The sequence below is a fragment of the Hyperoodon ampullatus genome (assembly GCF_949752795.1).
Source record: "Hyperoodon ampullatus genome assembly, chromosome: 1".
NCBI lineage: Eukaryota > Metazoa > Chordata > Mammalia > Artiodactyla > Ziphiidae > Hyperoodon > Hyperoodon ampullatus.
Window position 1 is genome coordinate 126,399,582 of NC_136914.1, and position 18,830 is coordinate 126,418,411.

General features: G+C 45.1%; 1 protein-coding gene and 1 pseudogene across 2 annotated transcripts in view; one reads left to right on the plus strand and one right to left on the minus strand.

Annotated features, from left to right (window-relative positions):
• Positions 1 to 318: 318 nt before the first annotated feature.
• Positions 319 to 18,830, plus strand: part of GRK4 (G protein-coupled receptor kinase 4) — a gene marked incomplete at both ends in the record, with an annotated part of 71,660 nt that continues 53,148 nt past the window's right edge. The window contains 2 exons of the mRNA XM_079711317.1: positions 319 to 370; positions 16,875 to 16,970. Of these exons, the coding sequence (XP_079567443.1) occupies positions 319 to 370; positions 16,875 to 16,970 (148 nt within the window). The remainder of the gene's footprint in view (positions 371 to 16,874; positions 16,971 to 18,830) is intronic.
• Positions 4,522 to 4,949, minus strand: LOC307068904 (small ribosomal subunit protein uS8-like; annotated as a pseudogene). Its single transcript has one exon. The product of its transcript is annotated as a small ribosomal subunit protein uS8-like (transcript).

Here is an 18,830-nt window from a genome sequence, read left to right on the forward strand (position 1 = left end):
GGCCACGGCGCGGCGGGGGTGACCGCGGGGACCCGGCCCGCCCCCTCCTGGGCTGCAGCCCCGGGTCCCGAGGGCGAGGCGTCGCGGCGCCGGCAGCGTCCGACGCGGCGGCGGCGCGGGTGGTGGCCGTGGCGGCGGCGGCGTCAGAAGCAGCAACAGCAGCAGCAGCAGCAGGAGGGCGAGGAGGAGCGGCGGCCCAGTGCAGGACCGGACCCGGCGTTGGGCGAGCGATGCGCGGAGGCTGCCCCGCCGCCGCCCCCGGCCGCCCCCTCGCCTCCTCGCGTCCGCAAAGCCTGGTCGCGGCGGCGGCGGTCGTCAATGGAGCTCGAGAACCTCTTGGCCAACTCGATGCTGCTGAAAGCGCGCCAGGGTGGGTGCACAGCGGCGCCCCGACCCCCGCTGGAGTCCTGATCCCCGTGGAACCCCAGTCCTGCTGGGGAACCCTGGTCCCAAGCAAAACTCCGACCCTGCTGCGGACCCCAGATTTTCTGTGGAATCCGGACCCGGGGTCCGCGCAGCCTCACTCTCAGGAGTGGTCAGTCGGCGAGTGGTCAGCTTGGGCACATAAAGCTTAAGCCGCCCCGTCCCCTTTCGGCGCCACCGGACCCAAGTGAAGGTGGCCTGTGCTCTGCTCTAGTTAGGGTGAGCTTGTTCCCTGTCCTGCTCTTCCTCCGGAACCTCGGGTCGCAGTGTGGCTTCAGCACCAGGCGAGCCGTGTTCTGTCCCCGAGGGAGAAAGCCGGACCAGCGAGCGAAGCCAGCAAACAAGAACCGTGCCTTTGTGCTCTTTAAAGGACCAAGAAGAAAATCCTGTAAACTAACGTGGGAGACCCTTCCGTTAGTGTTTTTAGAGTGTTATTTTAACATCGATTCTTGGTTTTGAGGTTTGGTGGTGTCTGAGACTTTACCGTGTATGGAGTGGGTTTTAGCCCGACTTAGAGATAGATTGAGCACGTTAGTTACAATTCACCCTGATAGCAACGTAGAAGCAGCAGTTGGCGCAGCCCTTCTGCTCAGAGACCCCAGGAGTAGAGTTCTCTGTGGAATACCGAGTGTCCCTTCTTCTGCCTCCGGAGAGATGGGAGAGCGAGCGGCAGAGACCACCCATAGTTCTTCCGCGGCTTCCCTCTTAGGGAGTCCGGGTGGGAGCAGCTGCTTCATGTTTGTGCTGGGAACAGCGTAAGTGCCTACCGAAGGATGTATATTTAAGACAACCTGGAAGAAGTGTTTTATGCTCCATCTCCCAGGGCTTCAGGATTCCTGGGCGCCGATGTCGGCCAAGTGGTGCTCCTGGTGACTTGGATGCTGTTGAGAAGCATCAACAAGTTCATCTTGTGATTAGAATAGTGTATAACGTTCTGTGAGAGAAATTAACCTGGAACACAACTCTTTTAGATTTGGGGGTTTTGTTTTCTTTTTAAGCTCCCCTCCCCTTCCCGTTTGTATCCCAAGTGCCTTCAAGAGGAAAGGTCTTGATTAGGATTGGCTTGATACGGAGGGAATAAAGCATGTTCAAGTTTGGCTGCAGAGCCTCAGGATTGATAGCTAAGAATAGCTACCGTTAGTGAGGGTTTGCTTTGTCCAGGCATCGTGCTCAATTCTTTATGGGCGCTATCCCAGCTAGTTCCTATGCTTCATTCTCCTGTGAAGCTGGACTTAAAACAATCCTGCTTCATGGTGTTGACAAGGGGACTGCGTGGAATAACGTGGTACAGTGCTTGGCTCTTAGAAAGTGCTCAGTAAATAATCATAGTAGTTGTGGTTGCAGATTTTATTATGTCCAGAGTCATGATGAAAAGCTGGCACTTTAACATTGCAGTTGTGATCATTTAATTGACCTTGAACCTGATTCTTTGTCTCATTCTTAGACTTTCCAAAAGCACAGCTTTTCTCTTCCTGAATCCCCACATGCAGGAGGTCCTTGAATCTCGTTTATCCTTAAGCTTCGTTATTTCTCTTGTCCATTTCTTTGTCTCTGTCTCCAGTACCCCCTTAGATGGTTCTCGACACCTTGTAAGTTGACTGAGGGCAGTGGTTTCCAGAGCTTCTTCTCTTTTATCATCCCCAATGCTGCTAGAACACTTTCTAAAACACAGATTTGTTTTCTGTTTAAAATTTGGCCCTAGAGCTTCATTCCAGGTCAAGTGCAAACGCCTTAGTTCATCATGGCTCACAGGGTCCTGTCTGACCACTGGCCTGCTCTCCTGTCCTTGTCCACAGCAGCTGAGCGTGTCACACCACTTCACACCTCCAGGCTTTTCTTTTCTGCCTGCAGTCTTCTTCTTCCTTCCTGTTCCAGCTCCAGAGTCTTTTCTGGGGAACGTCCACATTCCTGCAGGAGGTCTGGTCACTCCATCCCTTGAGCTCCATCCCTTGAGCCACTGCTGTGCCCAGGAGGAGCTCTTGCTGCACTGGGCATCCCCAGGGGCAGCTTTGGGTCTCCCCTTCTGTGTCTCCGGCACCCAGCGCTGTAATGGCACTCAGTCTATTCCCTGCAAATTCCAAATGCTGGCTGAAGGACAAAAGAGCACATCTTAGGAAGTCTCTCAGTACTGGTGATAACCAGAAATTGAAGTTTCAAAATAAGCTATCTTTTTAGACTAGCAGTCTGGAAATAGGGAGCAAAACCTGAGATTTTATTCAACTTTGGGATGTCAGCTGGCTCCATACTTGTAAATGCTAAGTGCTTTTTATTTTGTTTTGAATGAACATTTTTATTGTTTTTATTAAATCAGTATTATTTTATTATTCATTTTTTAAAATTTTTATTGAAGTATGGATGATTTATTGTTGTGTTAATTTCTTATTAAGTCAGGATTAAATGTTTAATTGTATCTGCAGTGCAACCTGTAGGTTCCCTCTCCATGTTTATATGTTCATCACTAGCAAAGACAGCAGGGTCAACCAGAACTAGTTACGAGGTTAGCCAAAGGCCAGGCACGCGTGTTTTTCTTTCAGAAGGTAAATCTTTGTCTCCACCAAATTGAAAGAGAGTCCTAGTTCAAAGGACACAGGACAGTGTTACCTTTGCTGCCTCCTTACTGCTGTGCTAACTAGTCTCACTTCCTGGCAGAGACACTGTGCTTTTAGCTTTTGCATTGTAAACCTACATCTCTTTTTCTGAGTGTTGTTTTCAAAAACAATGTTCCCACATTCACGTGGGCTAAACATGGTGCAGTCTTGTAGGAATGCCTCTCATAGAGCCAAGGACAAAATCAGCTCCACTGCTTCTGTTCTATGTGTTTAAAAAAACATTTCCAAATAACCAATAATTTTTGAAGATCAGAGAATAGAAGGACTTTTGATAAAGAGCCCTAACCTTCTCCATTCTACTCCTTCTACTATAGACTGAATGTTTGTGTCCCTGCAGAGTTCATATGTTGAAGCATAATCCCTAGTGCGATTGTATTTGGAGGTGATTAAGTCATGAGGGTGGAGGCCTCGTGAATGCTACGAGTCCCTTTTAAACAAGACCCCAGGGAGCTCCCTTGCCCCTTGTGCCATGTGAAGACACAGAAGACACCATCTATGAGCCAGGAAGCAGGTCCTCACCAGACACCAAGCTGCCAGTGCCTTGATCTTAGACTGTGAGAAATAAATTTCTGTTGCTTATAAGCCACCCAGTCTATGGTATTCCATTATAGTGGCCCAAACAAAGACACCTCCCCAGGTGCAGCCACATTGATTTTTTTCTTGGGTTCTGTTTTAGTTATCTTCCTGATTACTGTTGCATTTCTAAAGTATAGTGTTGATCAATTCAGACTTTTCTAAGCCTCATGAGGAGATAGCTCACTTAAACCAACTCCATCTTCTTTTCCCTTACCAATATAGTTATATCACTGTTTTTAATTCTTGTATTAGTTATCTTTATAACTTAAAAAATTAAGCTTAGGGCTTCCCTGGTGGAGCAGTGGTTAAGAATCCACCTGCCAATGCAGGGGACACGAGTTTGAGCCCTGGTCTGGGAAGATCCCACATGCCGCGGAGCAACTAAACCCGTGCACCACAACTACTGAGCCTGTGCTCTAGAGCCCGCGAGCCACAACTACTGAGCTCACGTGCTACAACTACTGAAGCCCGCCCACCTAGAGCCCGTGCTACACAATAAGAGAAGCCACCGCAATGAGAAGCCTGTGCACAGCAACGAGGAGTAGCCCCCAGTCACTGCAACTAGAGAAAGCCCATGCAGCAACAAAGACCCAACGCAGCCAAAAAAAAAAAAAAAAAAAAACTTAGATTTTTAATTTTTGATTTCTTCTGGTAATGATAATTTTAGCCAAAATGTTTTCCAATAAAAAAGAAAAAGTATGGGAATTCCCTGGCAGTCCAGTGGTTAGGACTCCGCACTGTCACTGCCGAGGGCCGGGTTCAATCCCTGGTCGGGAAACTAAGATCCCACAAGCCATGCGGCATGGGGAAAAAAAGGAAAAAGTATTTTCATTTTTGACAATTGAAACATTGATAAACATTTCTGATTTTTTTTTCCATTGAGGCATTTTATTTGCATGAATGTATTACATCCCTAGAAAAAGAATCCCAGGATTTTCCCTCCTATGTGTTTTCATCTTGCTTTATGGACCATGATGCTAGCTGAGGTTGTCAGTCCAAAGGGACCAAACTGACGGGACGGGAGCAGGTTACTCTGCCGTTTTTCTAGATCTTTGAGTTGCACATCAAATCTGGGCTGATCACTCCACACTTGTTTAGCCTGCCTGAGAGCTTCACAACAGTTTTCCCAGCTCTGTGATCATGGGATCACATGGGATCAAATTCTCCAATGGAACCATGCTTCATCATCACAGTTGGAAAGTGGACAATGAGTTTGGAGGACAGCCTAGTAAGAACCTGGCTTTGGCTTCTATTTTCGGCATTGTTGATGCTCTCAAGGGCATCAGCCGGGGCATTCGTGCCCACTGTTATGGTGGCACGGAAAGATGGCGGAAAGAGCATTTCTAATTTTTTTTTGAAGTATAATTGACTTATAGTATTATATCAATTTTAGGTGTACAACATAGTGCTTTGGTATTTCTGTACGTTACAAAATGATCACCATGATAGACCTAGTTACCATTTGTCACCATACAAGGGTATTAAAATATTCTTGACTATATTCTTTATGCTGTACATTACATCCCTATAATTTATTTATCTTATACCTGGAAATTTGTACCTCTTAATCTCCCCCACCTATTTCACTCATCCCCCCAGCACCCCCCTCCGCTCTGGCAACCACCAGTTTGTTCTCGGTATCTATGAATCTGTTTCTGTTTTGATAAACGTTCCTAATTTAATGTGAATGTGGTTTCTTTAATTGTGTAAGAGTTCAAAGTGTAGAAAATAATATAACAAACACCCCAGTGCTCACTGCCCAACAGATCTTAACATTTTGCTGTATTTCATTTCTTTCTTTAAGAAAAAAACATTGCAGATATACTTGAAACACTTTGTGTATCTTTCCAAGATCCCAGGCCCTTCCCTCATTCCCCAGAGATAACCAAGGTCTCTCTCCACTTTGGCTGTTTAGGTTTGTAGGTAACAATATGGAGTATTGTTTTACATGATTTAAACTTCAGGTCAGTGCTGTTGCTCTGTGTGTGTGTGTGGTTTTGTTATCCTTGTTGATGTATAAGTTCCCTTCCTCCTCTATTCCCTCCCTCCTCTTTTCCCTCCCTCCTCTTTTCCCTCCCTCATCTTCATTCCTTTCCACTCTTGCTAGCACGTGGAGTTATCAGACCCTCAAACTTTTGTTGCTGAAGGGCATGAAATGTTATCTTACCATTTATATTAGTCTGCTTGGGCTGCCATGACAAAATACCGCAGACTGGGTGGCTTAAATGACAGAAATTTATTTTCCCACAACTCTGGAGGCCAGGGGTCCAAGACCAAGGTGCCAGCATGGTTGAGTTCTGTTGAGGGCTCTCTTCCTGTGTGCTCACATGGCCTTTCCTCTGTGTTGGCTGAGAGAGGGGGAGATCTGGTAACTTACTCTTACAGGGACACCTATGGGATTAGGGTCCTAACCCTCTGGCCTCATTTAACCTTAATTACTACCCTAAAGGGCCCATTTCCAAATACAGTCACATTGGAGATCAGCGCTTCAACATGTGAATGGGAAGGGGAGGATACAGGTCAGTCCATGTAACACTGTTTTAATTTGTGTTTTCCTAATTACCAGGGAGATTGAACATCTTTTCACATTGACTGGTGATTCAGCTTTCCTCTTTGTGAATTGCTTCTTTGCATCTTCTGCCCAGTCAGGGGAGAGTATCTCATTGATTTGTAGCAGCTCTTTGTATAATCTGGATACTAAATATGCTTGCACAAGTCTCCCATTTTCTGACTTGCCATATTAGTTTTCCTGTTGCTGCTGTAACAAATTACCACAAAACTTTATTATCTAACAGGTCAGAAGTCTGAAAAGGGTCTCACTAGGTTAAAGTCAAGGTGTCAGCAGGGTTGCGTTCCTTTCTGGAAATTCTAGGGGAGAATCCATCCATTTTCTTGCCTTTCCCAGCTTCTAGAGGCTGCTTGCGTTCCTTGACAATATATCAAGTGTTAGCAAAGATGCCAAGTAGCTGCAACTAGAACTCACACACACTGCTTGTTGGAGTGTAAAATGGTCAAACCAGTACAGGAAAATAGCAGTTTCTAATAACGTTACACACACACCTATGCTATGACCCAGTGATTCCCCTTCAGGATATACCCAGGTGAAATTCATACATACGTCTCCAAAAAGTCTAGTTTATACCAGCTTTATTCCTAATAGTCTCAAACTGGAAACAGCCCGGGTGTTCTCAGTAAGAGAATGGATCAACAAATAATGAAACAGTATAATACTACACTGCAATAGAAAGGAGTTAACTACTGACACATGCAACACCCTGGGCACATCTGAAGAGCCTTATGTTGAGGGGAAAATCAGAAGAAACTATTCAATACAATCAATGATTTCATGAGCATGAAGTGAAATTAATCCACGGCCATCTGAATGGGAGTCATGATTGCTTCCAGGAAGGGGGGGTGTGACACAAAAGAGGCAGGAGGGAGCTTTGGGGGACAACGAGGATGTTCTATTTATTGATCCAGGTGGTAACTGTGTGCATACATACATTTGTAAAAGTTCATCAAGAAATAGCCTTAAGGGCTTCCCTGGTGGCGCAGTGGTTGAGAGTCCGCCTGCAGATGCAGGGGACACGGGTTCGTGCCCCAGATCCCACATGCTGCGGAGCGGCTGGGCCCGTGAGCCATGGCCGCTGAGCCCGCGCGTCCGGAGCCTGTGCTCTGCAACGGGAGAGGCCACAACAGTGAGAGGCCCGCGTACCGCAAAAAAAAAAAAAAAAAAAAAGAAAAGAAATAGCCTTAAGATTAGTGCATATTATTGTGCAAATTATATCTGGTAAAAGTTTTGTTCTTAAAGGAAAAACAAATTCATTAGATAGTGACTCTCTGTACCTTAAAGGATTGGTAAAACTTGCTTGTGAAAATGCCTGGGTTTGGTGCCTTTTCCTCTCTTTGGAAGAAGGGATGGGAATGCTTCTTTTTATTATCTGTTTAGTTTCTTTAATAGTTATTGTGATATTCAAGATTCCTGTTTCTTCTTGAGCTATGTTTGGTAATGTGTGGTTTCTGAGAAAAATATTTTCCTCTAAGTGTTCAAATTTATTTGGCATAAATGTTATTTGTAACGTTTTCTTACTATTTTACAATTGTGATCTTTTTTATTTGGAGTATTATTTGTGTGTGCCTGTCTTTCTTTTTTTTTTTTTTTTTTTTTTGCGGTACGCGGGCCTCTCACTGTTGTGGCCTCTCCCGCTGCGGAGCACAGGCTCCGGACGCGCAGGCTCAGCGGCCATGGCTCACGGGCCCAGCCGCTCCGCGGCATGTGGGATCTTCCCAGACCGGAGCACGAACCCGCGTCCCCTGCATCGGCAGGCGGACTCTCAACCACTGCGCCACCAGGGAAGCCCGTGCCTGTCATTTTTCTTAGACTTGAAAAAGATGTTTCTATTTTATTAGTCTTTTCAATGAACCAGCTTTTGGTTTCATATGCTATTGTATGTTTGCCTTCTGTTTTATTAATTTCTGCTTATATTATTATTCTCTTTGATTGGCTTCTACCTTCTTGAGCTGAATGCTTAATCCATTTCTCTTTTTCTTTTTTTCCATTCCTTCATCAAGAGTTTACTGGCCATTTGTTTTGTGCTAGGAACTGTGGTAGGTACTGGAGTGAGCCATAAACTCGGCAGAAAATTTGCCTTTGGGGTGACAGGGAAGTGAGGAAACAAGCATCTTATGACTAAATGCAATGTGATTAACTAAATTTCAATGATCTCTGAAAGAAAAAAAAAAGAACTGAGACCAGAAACTAATAAGCTTCTGCATCAGGTCACCCATGCCTAGACATATTTGCCAATCTCTTACTTAGTAGAACTTTGTGATTAGTGTACTGTTCGTACTGATAACTGTTAGATGAACTAAGACTTAATACAGTTTACTTTCTGCTTAAATTAAGCACAGTTCGGGCTTCCCTGGTGGCGCAGTGGTTGAGAGTCCGCCTGCCGATGCAGGGGACACGGGTTCGTGCCCCGGTCTGGGAGGATCCCGCATGCCGCGGAGCGGCTGGGCCCGTGAGCCATGGCCGCTGGGCCTGTGCGTCCGGAGCCTGTGCTCCGCAACGGGAGAGGCCACAACAGTGAGAGGCCCACATAACGCAAAAAAAAAAAAAAAAAAAAAAATTAAGCACAGTTCTATAGAGTAGGCAGCAATCATAGACATACATATATTTCCAGTTCCTGGTCATATCTAGTTGCTATTTCTCTTCTGCCTGGACTGTCCCCTCACTGGAGATGGTCATCATTCTTGTTTCATGTTGGCTCTTTGCCTGGGTTCCAAGCCTTGTCCTCCGCCTCTGCTTGTGTCATCATCACCTGCATCGTCAGGGCTTTTTCCCCTGTCCAGTACCCTCTGCACAATGACCACTGCCCACCACTGGTCACTAGGGAATGGTCCTCTTTCTAGGCGAGAGACCCTGCAGCCCTCGGACTTCCCTGAATCTCAGCACCCTGGGTCTTCTGTGTTCTGTCTGCACTTGAGCTGGGGAGTGGCTTTTAAATGCTCTCCTTTGACAGAATAACAACAGAGATTGAGTTCTAACGTGTTAAAGTGCTACAGTTTCCAGACCTGCAGCTGTTCAGGTCATTTTACTGTTTGACCACTTCAGACCAACAGCCATGTCAGCTATGTTAACATTCACCTTAACCTTATGGTTGAAATAACCCTTAAGATTTCTCATCAGTACAGTAACGTGGTTTCACAGCTTGTGGAAATTCTGTTTCCCTCCCATTTCTCACTGTATATACTATATTGTGAACATTCACTTTTAGCCCAATTGACATTTTTAAGTGTTTTTACTTTTGTGCATAAAACATCAAATCAGGGACTTCCCTGGTGGTCCAGTGGGTAAGACTCTGTGCTCCCAATGCAGGGGGCCCAGGTTCGATCCCCTGGTCTATGGAGTAAAGGAATTGAATTGCAAATGGAGGCAAAATGATTTTTCTATAGAAGACCATGGAAACTACCAGATAAGATGGCTCGAATGTCTGCCCATCATCACCTATGATTTACAGAAAGCTGCACAACAGCTCAGAGACAAGGAAGCCTAGAATTGGATAACCTAGCAGGAGGTGCCACATGAATACAACGTATAGCTTTTTACTGAAACACAACTTTATTTTTTCTCCGAAGACTTTACGTACATCAACATTAAATCAAGTACATCAAAATTTCACTAACTTGAGTTCACATGAGTTATCAAGCCAGTACGACTCAGTGGAAGTCTGAATTAGGGGTCTTTCCTAAGAAAATGACAAATAAGATGCTTATCTTTTGTGCCAGCTCCATTTCTGTCACAGCCCTGCTGCTACTAGTCAGCGGATATCCTGTGATCAAGGTTTCTCAGGCGCAAAGGGAGGACCTGGCCTGGCAGGTATAGGCTGCCTCCTCGTCAGTGTGTGGAGCTGGAAATGACCTCCTGTCACCCTGTGCTCTGGCCCAGAAGCCAGAGGTCAAACAGAGCCTTGAGTCCTGGCCACCGCTCCGCGGCACCTGCACCTCTGGCCTGTGACCCTCCCTGGGAGGAGCCTGTCCACTTCACTGGCTTTTATGCATCAGGAGCACCGGGGCTGTGACTTTGCTGGTCTCTTCCTTCCTCTTTGCAGGCATTTTAGAGGAACACTAAGAAAAAGGATCACTATTGGGCGATATGAGGGGAAGGGGCTGTTTCGGAGCCAGAAGATGATGACGGCGCTCAAACAAGGGGAGCCCTGTGTGGACAAGCAAGTAAAGGTAGAGAAGCAAAAGGAGCAGAGGGCCTGTCGTCTCCATTTCCCCTGGGACAGAAGTGCCAGGACACAAACAGTGTAGTGGGTGCAAGTAAGAAGAGCACCCTTTCTTCTGAGATTGTATAGCGATTCTTTTGCATCAGAATAGCCTTTCTCAGGAAGTACTGTGATAACAAACGGGCCAGAGCCGAGGTGTTCTTTTCCCCTCACTTGGCCAGGTAAGGTACTTAGAGGGAAATCTGATGTATCTTCTCTCATCCCCCCTTTTGAAAGACACCCCTGGGATTTTCTCACGGGATGAGGAAGGACTGAGAGGCATTTTTTCCTGCGTCTTTGCAGTGACCGTGCTAAGGTAAACACTGACACTGGATGCAGGAAGGGAAGAGAGATAACCCCGGAGCGTCGTACAGGAGGAAGCTGGGGCCCGGTCTGCCGTTTCAGCAGTTCTGGTTACGTTCTGCCCTGTGCTTGGAGAGTTTTCTACGGCGTTAGTCGTCACAGCCAATGACTCCCTCACCAAGGCTGCTGCATCTGCACGTCATCTTCACTTCTGGTGGCGTATAAAGTAGAGAGCTGGGTGATACCTTTTCAGTACTTAAACCACAAATGACTTTATGTTGTTTGACTAGATCTCTTTTTTTTTTTTTCAAAAAAATTTTTATTGTGGTAAAATACACACAAAATTTATCATCTTAACCATTTTAGGTGTACAGTTCAGTGGTATTAGGTGCATTCACATTGTTGTGCAACCATCACCACCATCTGTCCACAGAAACCTTTTCATCTTATAGAACTGAAACTGTCCCCATCATTAGTAATAACTCCCCATTCTCCCCTCCTTACAGCCCCTGGAGGCCACCATTCTGCTTTCCATCTCTTATGATGCTGACTATTCTAAATACCTCATATGAGTGGAACTGTACAATATTTGCCTTTTTTTGACTGGCTTATTTTACTTAGCATAATGCCCTTAAGGTTTATCCATATTGTAGCATGTGTCAGAATTTCCTTCCTTTTTAAGGATGAATAATTCTAAGTATATTCTAAGTATATACTTCTTTTGCTTATCCATTCGTTTGCTGATGGACATTTGGGTTGCTTCCACATCTTAGCTATTATGAATATGCTGCTATGGACGTGAGTGTACAAATATCTCTTCGAGATCCTGCTTTCAGTTCTTTTGGGTATATACCCAGAAGTGGAATTGCTGGATCTTATGGTTGTTCTATTTTTAATTTTTTTGAGGAACCTCCATACTGTTTTCCACTCCCACCAACAGTTTCCATTTTACATTCCCACCAACAGTGCATAAGCGTTCAAATTTCTCCACATCCTCATCAACACTTGCTATTTTCTTTTTTTTTTGATTTAGCCTCTCCATGGGTACGAGGTGGTACAAGGTTTGATATGGGTTTCTGTAATGATTATTGATGTTAAGCATCTCCTCATGTGCCTATTGGCCATTTATGTATCTTCTTTGTATAAATGTCTATTCAACTCCTTTGCGCATTTTTGAATTGGTTGCCTTTTGTTGTTGTTGTAGGATTTTAGTTCTCTATATATTCTGGATAATAATCCCTTACCAGATACATGATTTGTAACTGTTTTCTCACATTGGGTGGATGTTCATAGAGTAAATTGCTGTACAGTAATTAAAACAAATTGATTTACTCATTCAACAAATGTTTACTGAGTGGTTATTTTATGCCAGATACTCATCTAGATATCGGGGGGTACAGTTATGAATAACGCAGGTAAAACCCCTCTCTTCAAGGAGTTTATAATCTAGTGGGGAGACAGGTCCTCAACAAGGTATGTAAAATAGATTGTGTAGTAGATAGTGTTAAGGGCTGAGAAGAAATAATGAAGCAGAGAAGGGAGATGCTAAGGATTGGACATGAGGTGGGGCATGACTGTTTAGGTGGGGTGACCAGGAATAAAGCCCTGAGGAAGAGCTTTCCAGGCCAAGGGACAAGGAGGGCAAAGGTCCTGAGGCTGGGGGTCGGGGAGGAACAGAGTGGGACGGAGTAAGCAAGTTGTGTCAAAATGGACCAAGTTGCTTGAAAAAATATTAAATTGTAGAGTGATGTATGCAGTAACACACCATTCCTGTTAATTTAACAACCTTTAGAATAGGGCTTCTTAATCTAAATAATTACCTACAGTTGTAAAGGAAGCCAATTATATTAAAATATAAAATTTTTAATGGATTCGTGTTACAATATGTGCTTTGTTATTAGAGCATTAAGTGACAAGGCAATACATGTAAAACATAGGCAGGTTAAGGTGTCATCTTTTAAAGATCTGTCAGTGTGAGGGCTCTTGCTGATCAGCTCAAATGGGGATTGTAAACTGAGGGATGGCCTTTGACTTACCTACTTCCGTGTGTTGATCAATACAGTTGTAGGGAATTGTAGAGAGTAAAGTAGATAGCTAGACCACCCATGTGAGAACTTGGGACCTGGCCACTTGGAGTCTGAACGATTAACTGCCAGGCACAGAGCTGCCTAAGAGTTGGTTGGCCGTGTCGCGTGAGTGCTTGTAGACAGTCTGGCTGCTGGCCTGGCACCTATACTGTAATTTCAAAGTCGTTTGAGATACAAGATATTTTGAGTTACCTCTAATAACTATGATGTGACATGAAAATCTGAATTCTCCTGGTGATGAAGTCACAGGCACTGCTAATATGATTGTACTTCTGCTTATATTTATAGCAGAAGGAAGTGATGAATTTTGGTTAGAAGTTTGTGAAAATAAAGATGATTTCTTTTTCCAATTTGAATTCAGGGACACCCCGATATCTGCTGTGGATCCCAGTTTAAGAATCTTGTTTTAAAACAATACGATATTGTTCATGGCTACACACACACACACACACAGATATTTACAAATGGAATAATACACACTAAATTCATGATTGTAGTTGGTGTGTAATGTCACAAAATACGTTATAAAAATAATTATGGCATTCAAGGTATAAAACCATGTCACAAGCCCCTCAATATCCAGGACCCACGGGGGCCAGCTCTTCCTCACGTTGTGCATTTATCTTGGCAGTCCTGGTTATTGATGGAAAAACAGCCGCTGTGACAGAGGTGGCGTCCCCATTTTTCCAGGGCGGTTATTTGGGTTCAAATCCCAGCCTCCCTGCTTACTGGCTGTAAAGCTTTGGGCCGATTATTCCACACATCTGTGCCCTCGTTTCCACACCTGTAAAATGAGGATTATAACAAGAGCTCAGCAATAGTACTCGCCTTGTAGGGCTGATGGGAAGATTTAGTGAGAGTAGACTTGTGAAACTTCTAGAAAAGTATCTGGTTTTTAGTAAATGCTAATAAGGGCTACTCATTATTATGGCCATCACCATAACCATTTCTGACATCTTGGGAGTTTTGGTTTACTCTTATTTTCATTTCACACATACCTTAATTTCTTTTTTCTTTTTTAATATTTATTTATTTATTTGGCTGCATTGGGTCTTAGTTGCGGCACGTGGGATCTTCCGTTGCAGCGCATAGGCTTCTCTCTAGTTGTGGCGCGTGGGTTTTCTCTCTCTAGTTGAGGCGCGCGCAAGCTCAGTAGTTGTGGCGTGTGGGCTTAGCTGCCCCACTGCATGTGGGATCTTAGTTCCCTGACCAGGGATCAAACCCGCGTCGCTTGCATTGGAAGGCAGATTCTTTTCTTGTTTGTTTGTTTGTTTTTTTGCGGTACGCGGGCCTCTCACCGCTGTGAAGCACAGGCTCTGGACGCGCTGGCCCAGCGGCCATGGCTCATGGGCCCAGCTGCTCCACAGCATGTGGGATCTTCCTGGACCGGGGCACGAACCCGTGTCCCCTGAATCGGCAGGCGGACTCTCAACCACTGCGCCACCAGAGAAGCCCTGGAAGGCAGATTCTTTACCACTGGACCACTAGGGAAGTCCCAACATACCTTAATTTCTAAACGTGTTCATGGCAAATCTTTAGTTTAGATGCTTTTGCACTTCAAAAAAAAAAAAAAAACTGCTTTGGTTTCAACTTACTGCTTCTTAATAGACAGTACTGTTTAAGCGGGATTCCTGGAGTCAGGCAGGCCTGAGTGTGTCTTGGTTCTTCTCTCGCCAGCTGTGTGACAGTGGCAAGTTATTTACTCTTAGCTTGGGTCCCTTATGTGAGAACAGGGACTAACTAGTAGCAGTACCTACATCTGAGGGGGCGATTGAACGAGTCCATAGGTGGGAAGGTCCTAGAGAGGTAAGGGTATTGTGGACCTGTGAAAATCCTAACTCTCCTCCTTTCAGCCCTCGAGAGGCTTGCCTCTCTCTCGGACAATCAGGGTGGGCTTCCTGGAGGGGGTCCTGCTTGAGCCGAGTGGAGATTTTGTAAGTGGCGTGGCTTGGGTATGGTGTGCCTGTGGATGGTGTCAGGCAGGGCTGCGCTCTGTTCTCACTTCATCCTCAGACTCTGTGACACCTTCAGGGTCTGTAGGAGGTGGAGAAGTGAGCTTGTATTTGCATGTTAGGAAGGTGACCCTGAGAGGCAGTGGGGAGGGTCTGGAAGGGAGGAAGAGGTCGGAAGGCCAGTTAGAAGGGAGGTGGAGGAGAGTGGTAGCCCTGGTGTGAAAGGACAGTAGAGAGGGCGGGGGGGCGGGCGGGAGCGCCTCGGAAGGCCAGGCTGGCCTCCGTGATTCTGCACGGTGTGCCTGGTGCCCAACAGGGCCCTGCACACAGGACCGCAGCAGCGCACCCCTCCTGAGTGACTGACTGCGGTGCTTAGCAGAGTTAGATGGTGCCCCAGTTTCCTGCTTCCTTCGCCTGGTAGATGGTAGCTGTTGGCAGGATTCTCAGTGTGGAAAGAGGACTGGATTGCAGGGGGTGATGCGTCTAATTTGAAGCTGACCTTGAGGTGCTCTGGGTCGTCCGGAGAGTGGGTGCAAGTCCAGGGCTCACGATCTCAGTTGAAATGGGGGAAGTAGTAGAGCAGAAAGGAAGGCTGAGGAGGAAGGCCCTGTGTCTCCCACTGCACCCACTGTCAAATCTCTGTCTGCAGCCAGGCCTTCCCTCCTGAGCCTAAGACAGCCCCCCACCTTCTGGTGTCTTCCTCTCCAAACTGGGAGCACGTCACTTCCCCGAGAAACAGGACCTTCCTCCTGATTTCCCTGTTCTTCCCAATAGTCCTGGAGGCTTTAGTCACCAGCCAAAACTGTGATGTTTTTAGATAACTAATGAGAACCTACTGTATAGCACAAGGAGCTCTACTCAGTGCTCTGAGTAGAGTTCAGGAAGGAAATCCAAAAAATAGGGGATACATGTATACACATAGCTGATTCACTTTTCTGTGCAGTAGAAACTAACAACGTTGTAAAGCAACTATACTCCAATAAAAATTAATTTTAAAAAAATCACAAAACCAAACCAAAACAAAACAAAACAAAACAAAAAACTGTATGTTTTCTCTTGGATAAAATTCAGTAAAACTTCAGTTCCTCAGAACGCTTAAAATCGAACGTTCTAATTTCTCGGAGTTAAACTTTTTTTAAAGGTCAGTTGTTTAAAAACCTCTTTCTAAAATATCATCTAATTGCTTTTCCCACCATTCTTGTCTCGCTAGGGACAGTCTTCTCCCAGACCTTCCCAAGGCTCACATCCTCACATCCCGGGTCACTGCCTAAGCGTGACCCTCCGGAGGGGTCTCTCCTGGTCCTGCCTCAGCCCAAAGAGCACCCTCCGCCTGTGCCTTGCTTGATTTTGTTTCACACCGTTTATCACTATATGATTGGCTAATTTTTTTCTTATCACTTGTCATTAAGTGATTTTTAATCTCTCTCCCTCACTAGAATGGTCTTTTTTTACCATTGTATTTCCTGCACTTTGAAGATGTTTGGTATATAGTGGGTGCTTAATAAATAATTGTTGAACGAATATTTATAAGCAGCCCTTTATGACATGACATTAGGTCCGGTTTACAAACTTGGATACAGGCTTAGCAGAGCTGCTTACGAAGGTCCAGGTTACCTGATTTCTAAAGGACAGAGCCAGTGACTGATTGCCTCGGTGGGATTTTCACACTTCATCAGGGTGCGTTCCAGATCACTCATCATAGGTACCCAAGCTACTCAAACAGAATACATTAGTGGAAGAAGTTGTCAGAAATGGATGTTTCTGGGACTTTCCTGGTGGCACAGTGGTTGGGAATCCGCCTGCCAATTCAGGGGACACGGGTTCGAGTCCTGGTCCGGAAGATCCCACATGCCGCGGAGCAACTGAGCCCTTGCGCCACAACTATTGAGCCTGAGCTCTAGAGCCCGTGAGCCACAACTACTGAGCTCACGTGCCGAAGCCCACCCGCCTAGAGCCCGTGCTCCGCAACAAGAGAAGCCACCGCAATAAGAAGCCTGCGCACCGCAGCAAAGAGTAGCCCCCGCTCGCCACAACTAGAGAAAGCCCACGTGCAGCAACGAAGACCCAAGGCAGCCAAAAATGAATAAATAAATTAATTTTTAAAAATGGATGTTTCTGATTGTTACAAAAAGGCGTTGCTTTTTTCAAATTTAGGAGGATATGGCAAAAAAAGCGGTCGTAGTAAAAAATGGAGGGAGATGCTGAAGCTGCCCACCGTCATCCAGTGCAGCAAGCTTCGACATTCGATTGGTGAGTAAGGAAGCCGCACCTGCTCGAGTCTGGAGGTCATGGCTGGCGTTGTGCTGTTTCGTTTGTTAGATGTTGGTCTTTCCTTAGTCCTTTATTTGCTTCAAATGCTATTTAATAGATTCTCCATATATCGTCACGATTCTTCCCAGGAAAAAACCCTGTAGATTTTCTAATGTGCAGTTATAAAGTATGGCTATTGACTTTTTCATTAAAAACCTTTTTTAAGAACTGGGACTTCCCTGGTGGTCCAGTGGTTAAGACTTCACGCTTCCAGTGCAGGGGCTGCAGGTTCGATTCCTGATCGGGGAACTAAGATCCCACATACTGTGGGGGACGGCCAAAAAAAAAAGTGATATATACCCATTGTTCTAGGTAGAACAGAAGAGAAATGTAGCAATCCTCTCTAGAAGTGAACACTGGTAACCGTTTCTCAGTCTCCTTCCATACAGTTCTCTATGTGTATGGACAGGAATTACTGGTGAGAACTTCAGGAAAGGAATAGTCAGATAAAAAATAAGGTATGGCGGGGTCATGGAATACTCTGCAATGTAAAGAATGAGAGAGTTAGCTACAGGTCCTGACATGAGCACAAGAAGTCACAAGTAGAGTCATGTCTAAGGGCAATCATAATTGTATTTTTTAAAATTAATTAATTTATATATTTATTTATTTTTGGCTGTGTTGGGTCTTCATTTCTGTGCGTGGGCTCTCTCTAGTTGCGGCGAGCGGGGGCCACTCTTCATCATGGTGCGCAGGCCTCTCACTGTCGCGGCCTCTGTTGTTGCGGAGCACAAGCTCCAGACGTGCAGGCTCAGTAGTTGTGGCTCACGGGCCTAGTTGCTCCGCAGCATGTGGGATCTTCCCAGACCAGGGCTCGAACCCGTGTCCCCTGCATTGGCAGGCAGGTTCTCAACCACTGTGCCACCAGGGAAGCCCTGTATTTTTTTTAGAGACATGATTTCCAGTTCAGAGGGTATGTGCATTCAAAATTTTGATGTTCCCAAATTACCCTTCAAAAAGGCTGTATAGCTTTACCCTTGCCTATGACCTTGCTAACATTGGTCGTTATCAATGTTTTTTTTTTTTTTTTTTTTTTTTTTTTTTTTTTTTGTGGTACGCGGGCCTCTCACTGTTGTGGCCTCTCCCGTTGCGGAGCACAGGCTCCGGACGCGCAGGCTCAGCAGCCATGGCTCACGGGCCCAGCCGCTCCGCGGCATATGGGATCCTCCCAGACCGGGGCACGAACCCGTATCCCCTGCATCGGCAGGCGGACTCTCAACCACTGCGCCACCAGGGAGGCCCGTTATCAATGTTTTTAACCTTTACTAAACTAATTTGAAAAGTGGTCTCTTGTTTTAATTATGGATGGGGTTGAGCATTTTCATTGGGTTTTTTCAATTTGCTTTTTTCGAATTCATTTTTAAAAGTTCTTTATATATGAAAGGAGTTATACTTTTATATTCATTGTGAATACATTTTATATTCATGCTTTTTGCCTCTTGGCTTACAGTATTTTTCAATATGGCAGTTTTAATTTTGTATATAGACAACTATATCAATATTTTTCTTCTTAGTCTCTGAGCTTTATGTTGTACTTAGGGAGGACTCCTTTACTCCCTAAGATAATTTTTTTCAAAATCCATCTCTTCTTTAGTACTATTATAGTTCCTTTTTAAGAAAGTTTAAATATTTTAACTATCAAAATTAATTTCAGATAGTATAAAGTGGGAGTATTTTTCCCCAAAGACCTATCCAGCCATTTTAATGTCATTACATTTTTTCCCTCATTATGTTTTAAAAAAGCAGTTTTATTGAGATATAATTAACATGCCATACAATTCACCTATTTAAAGTGTACAA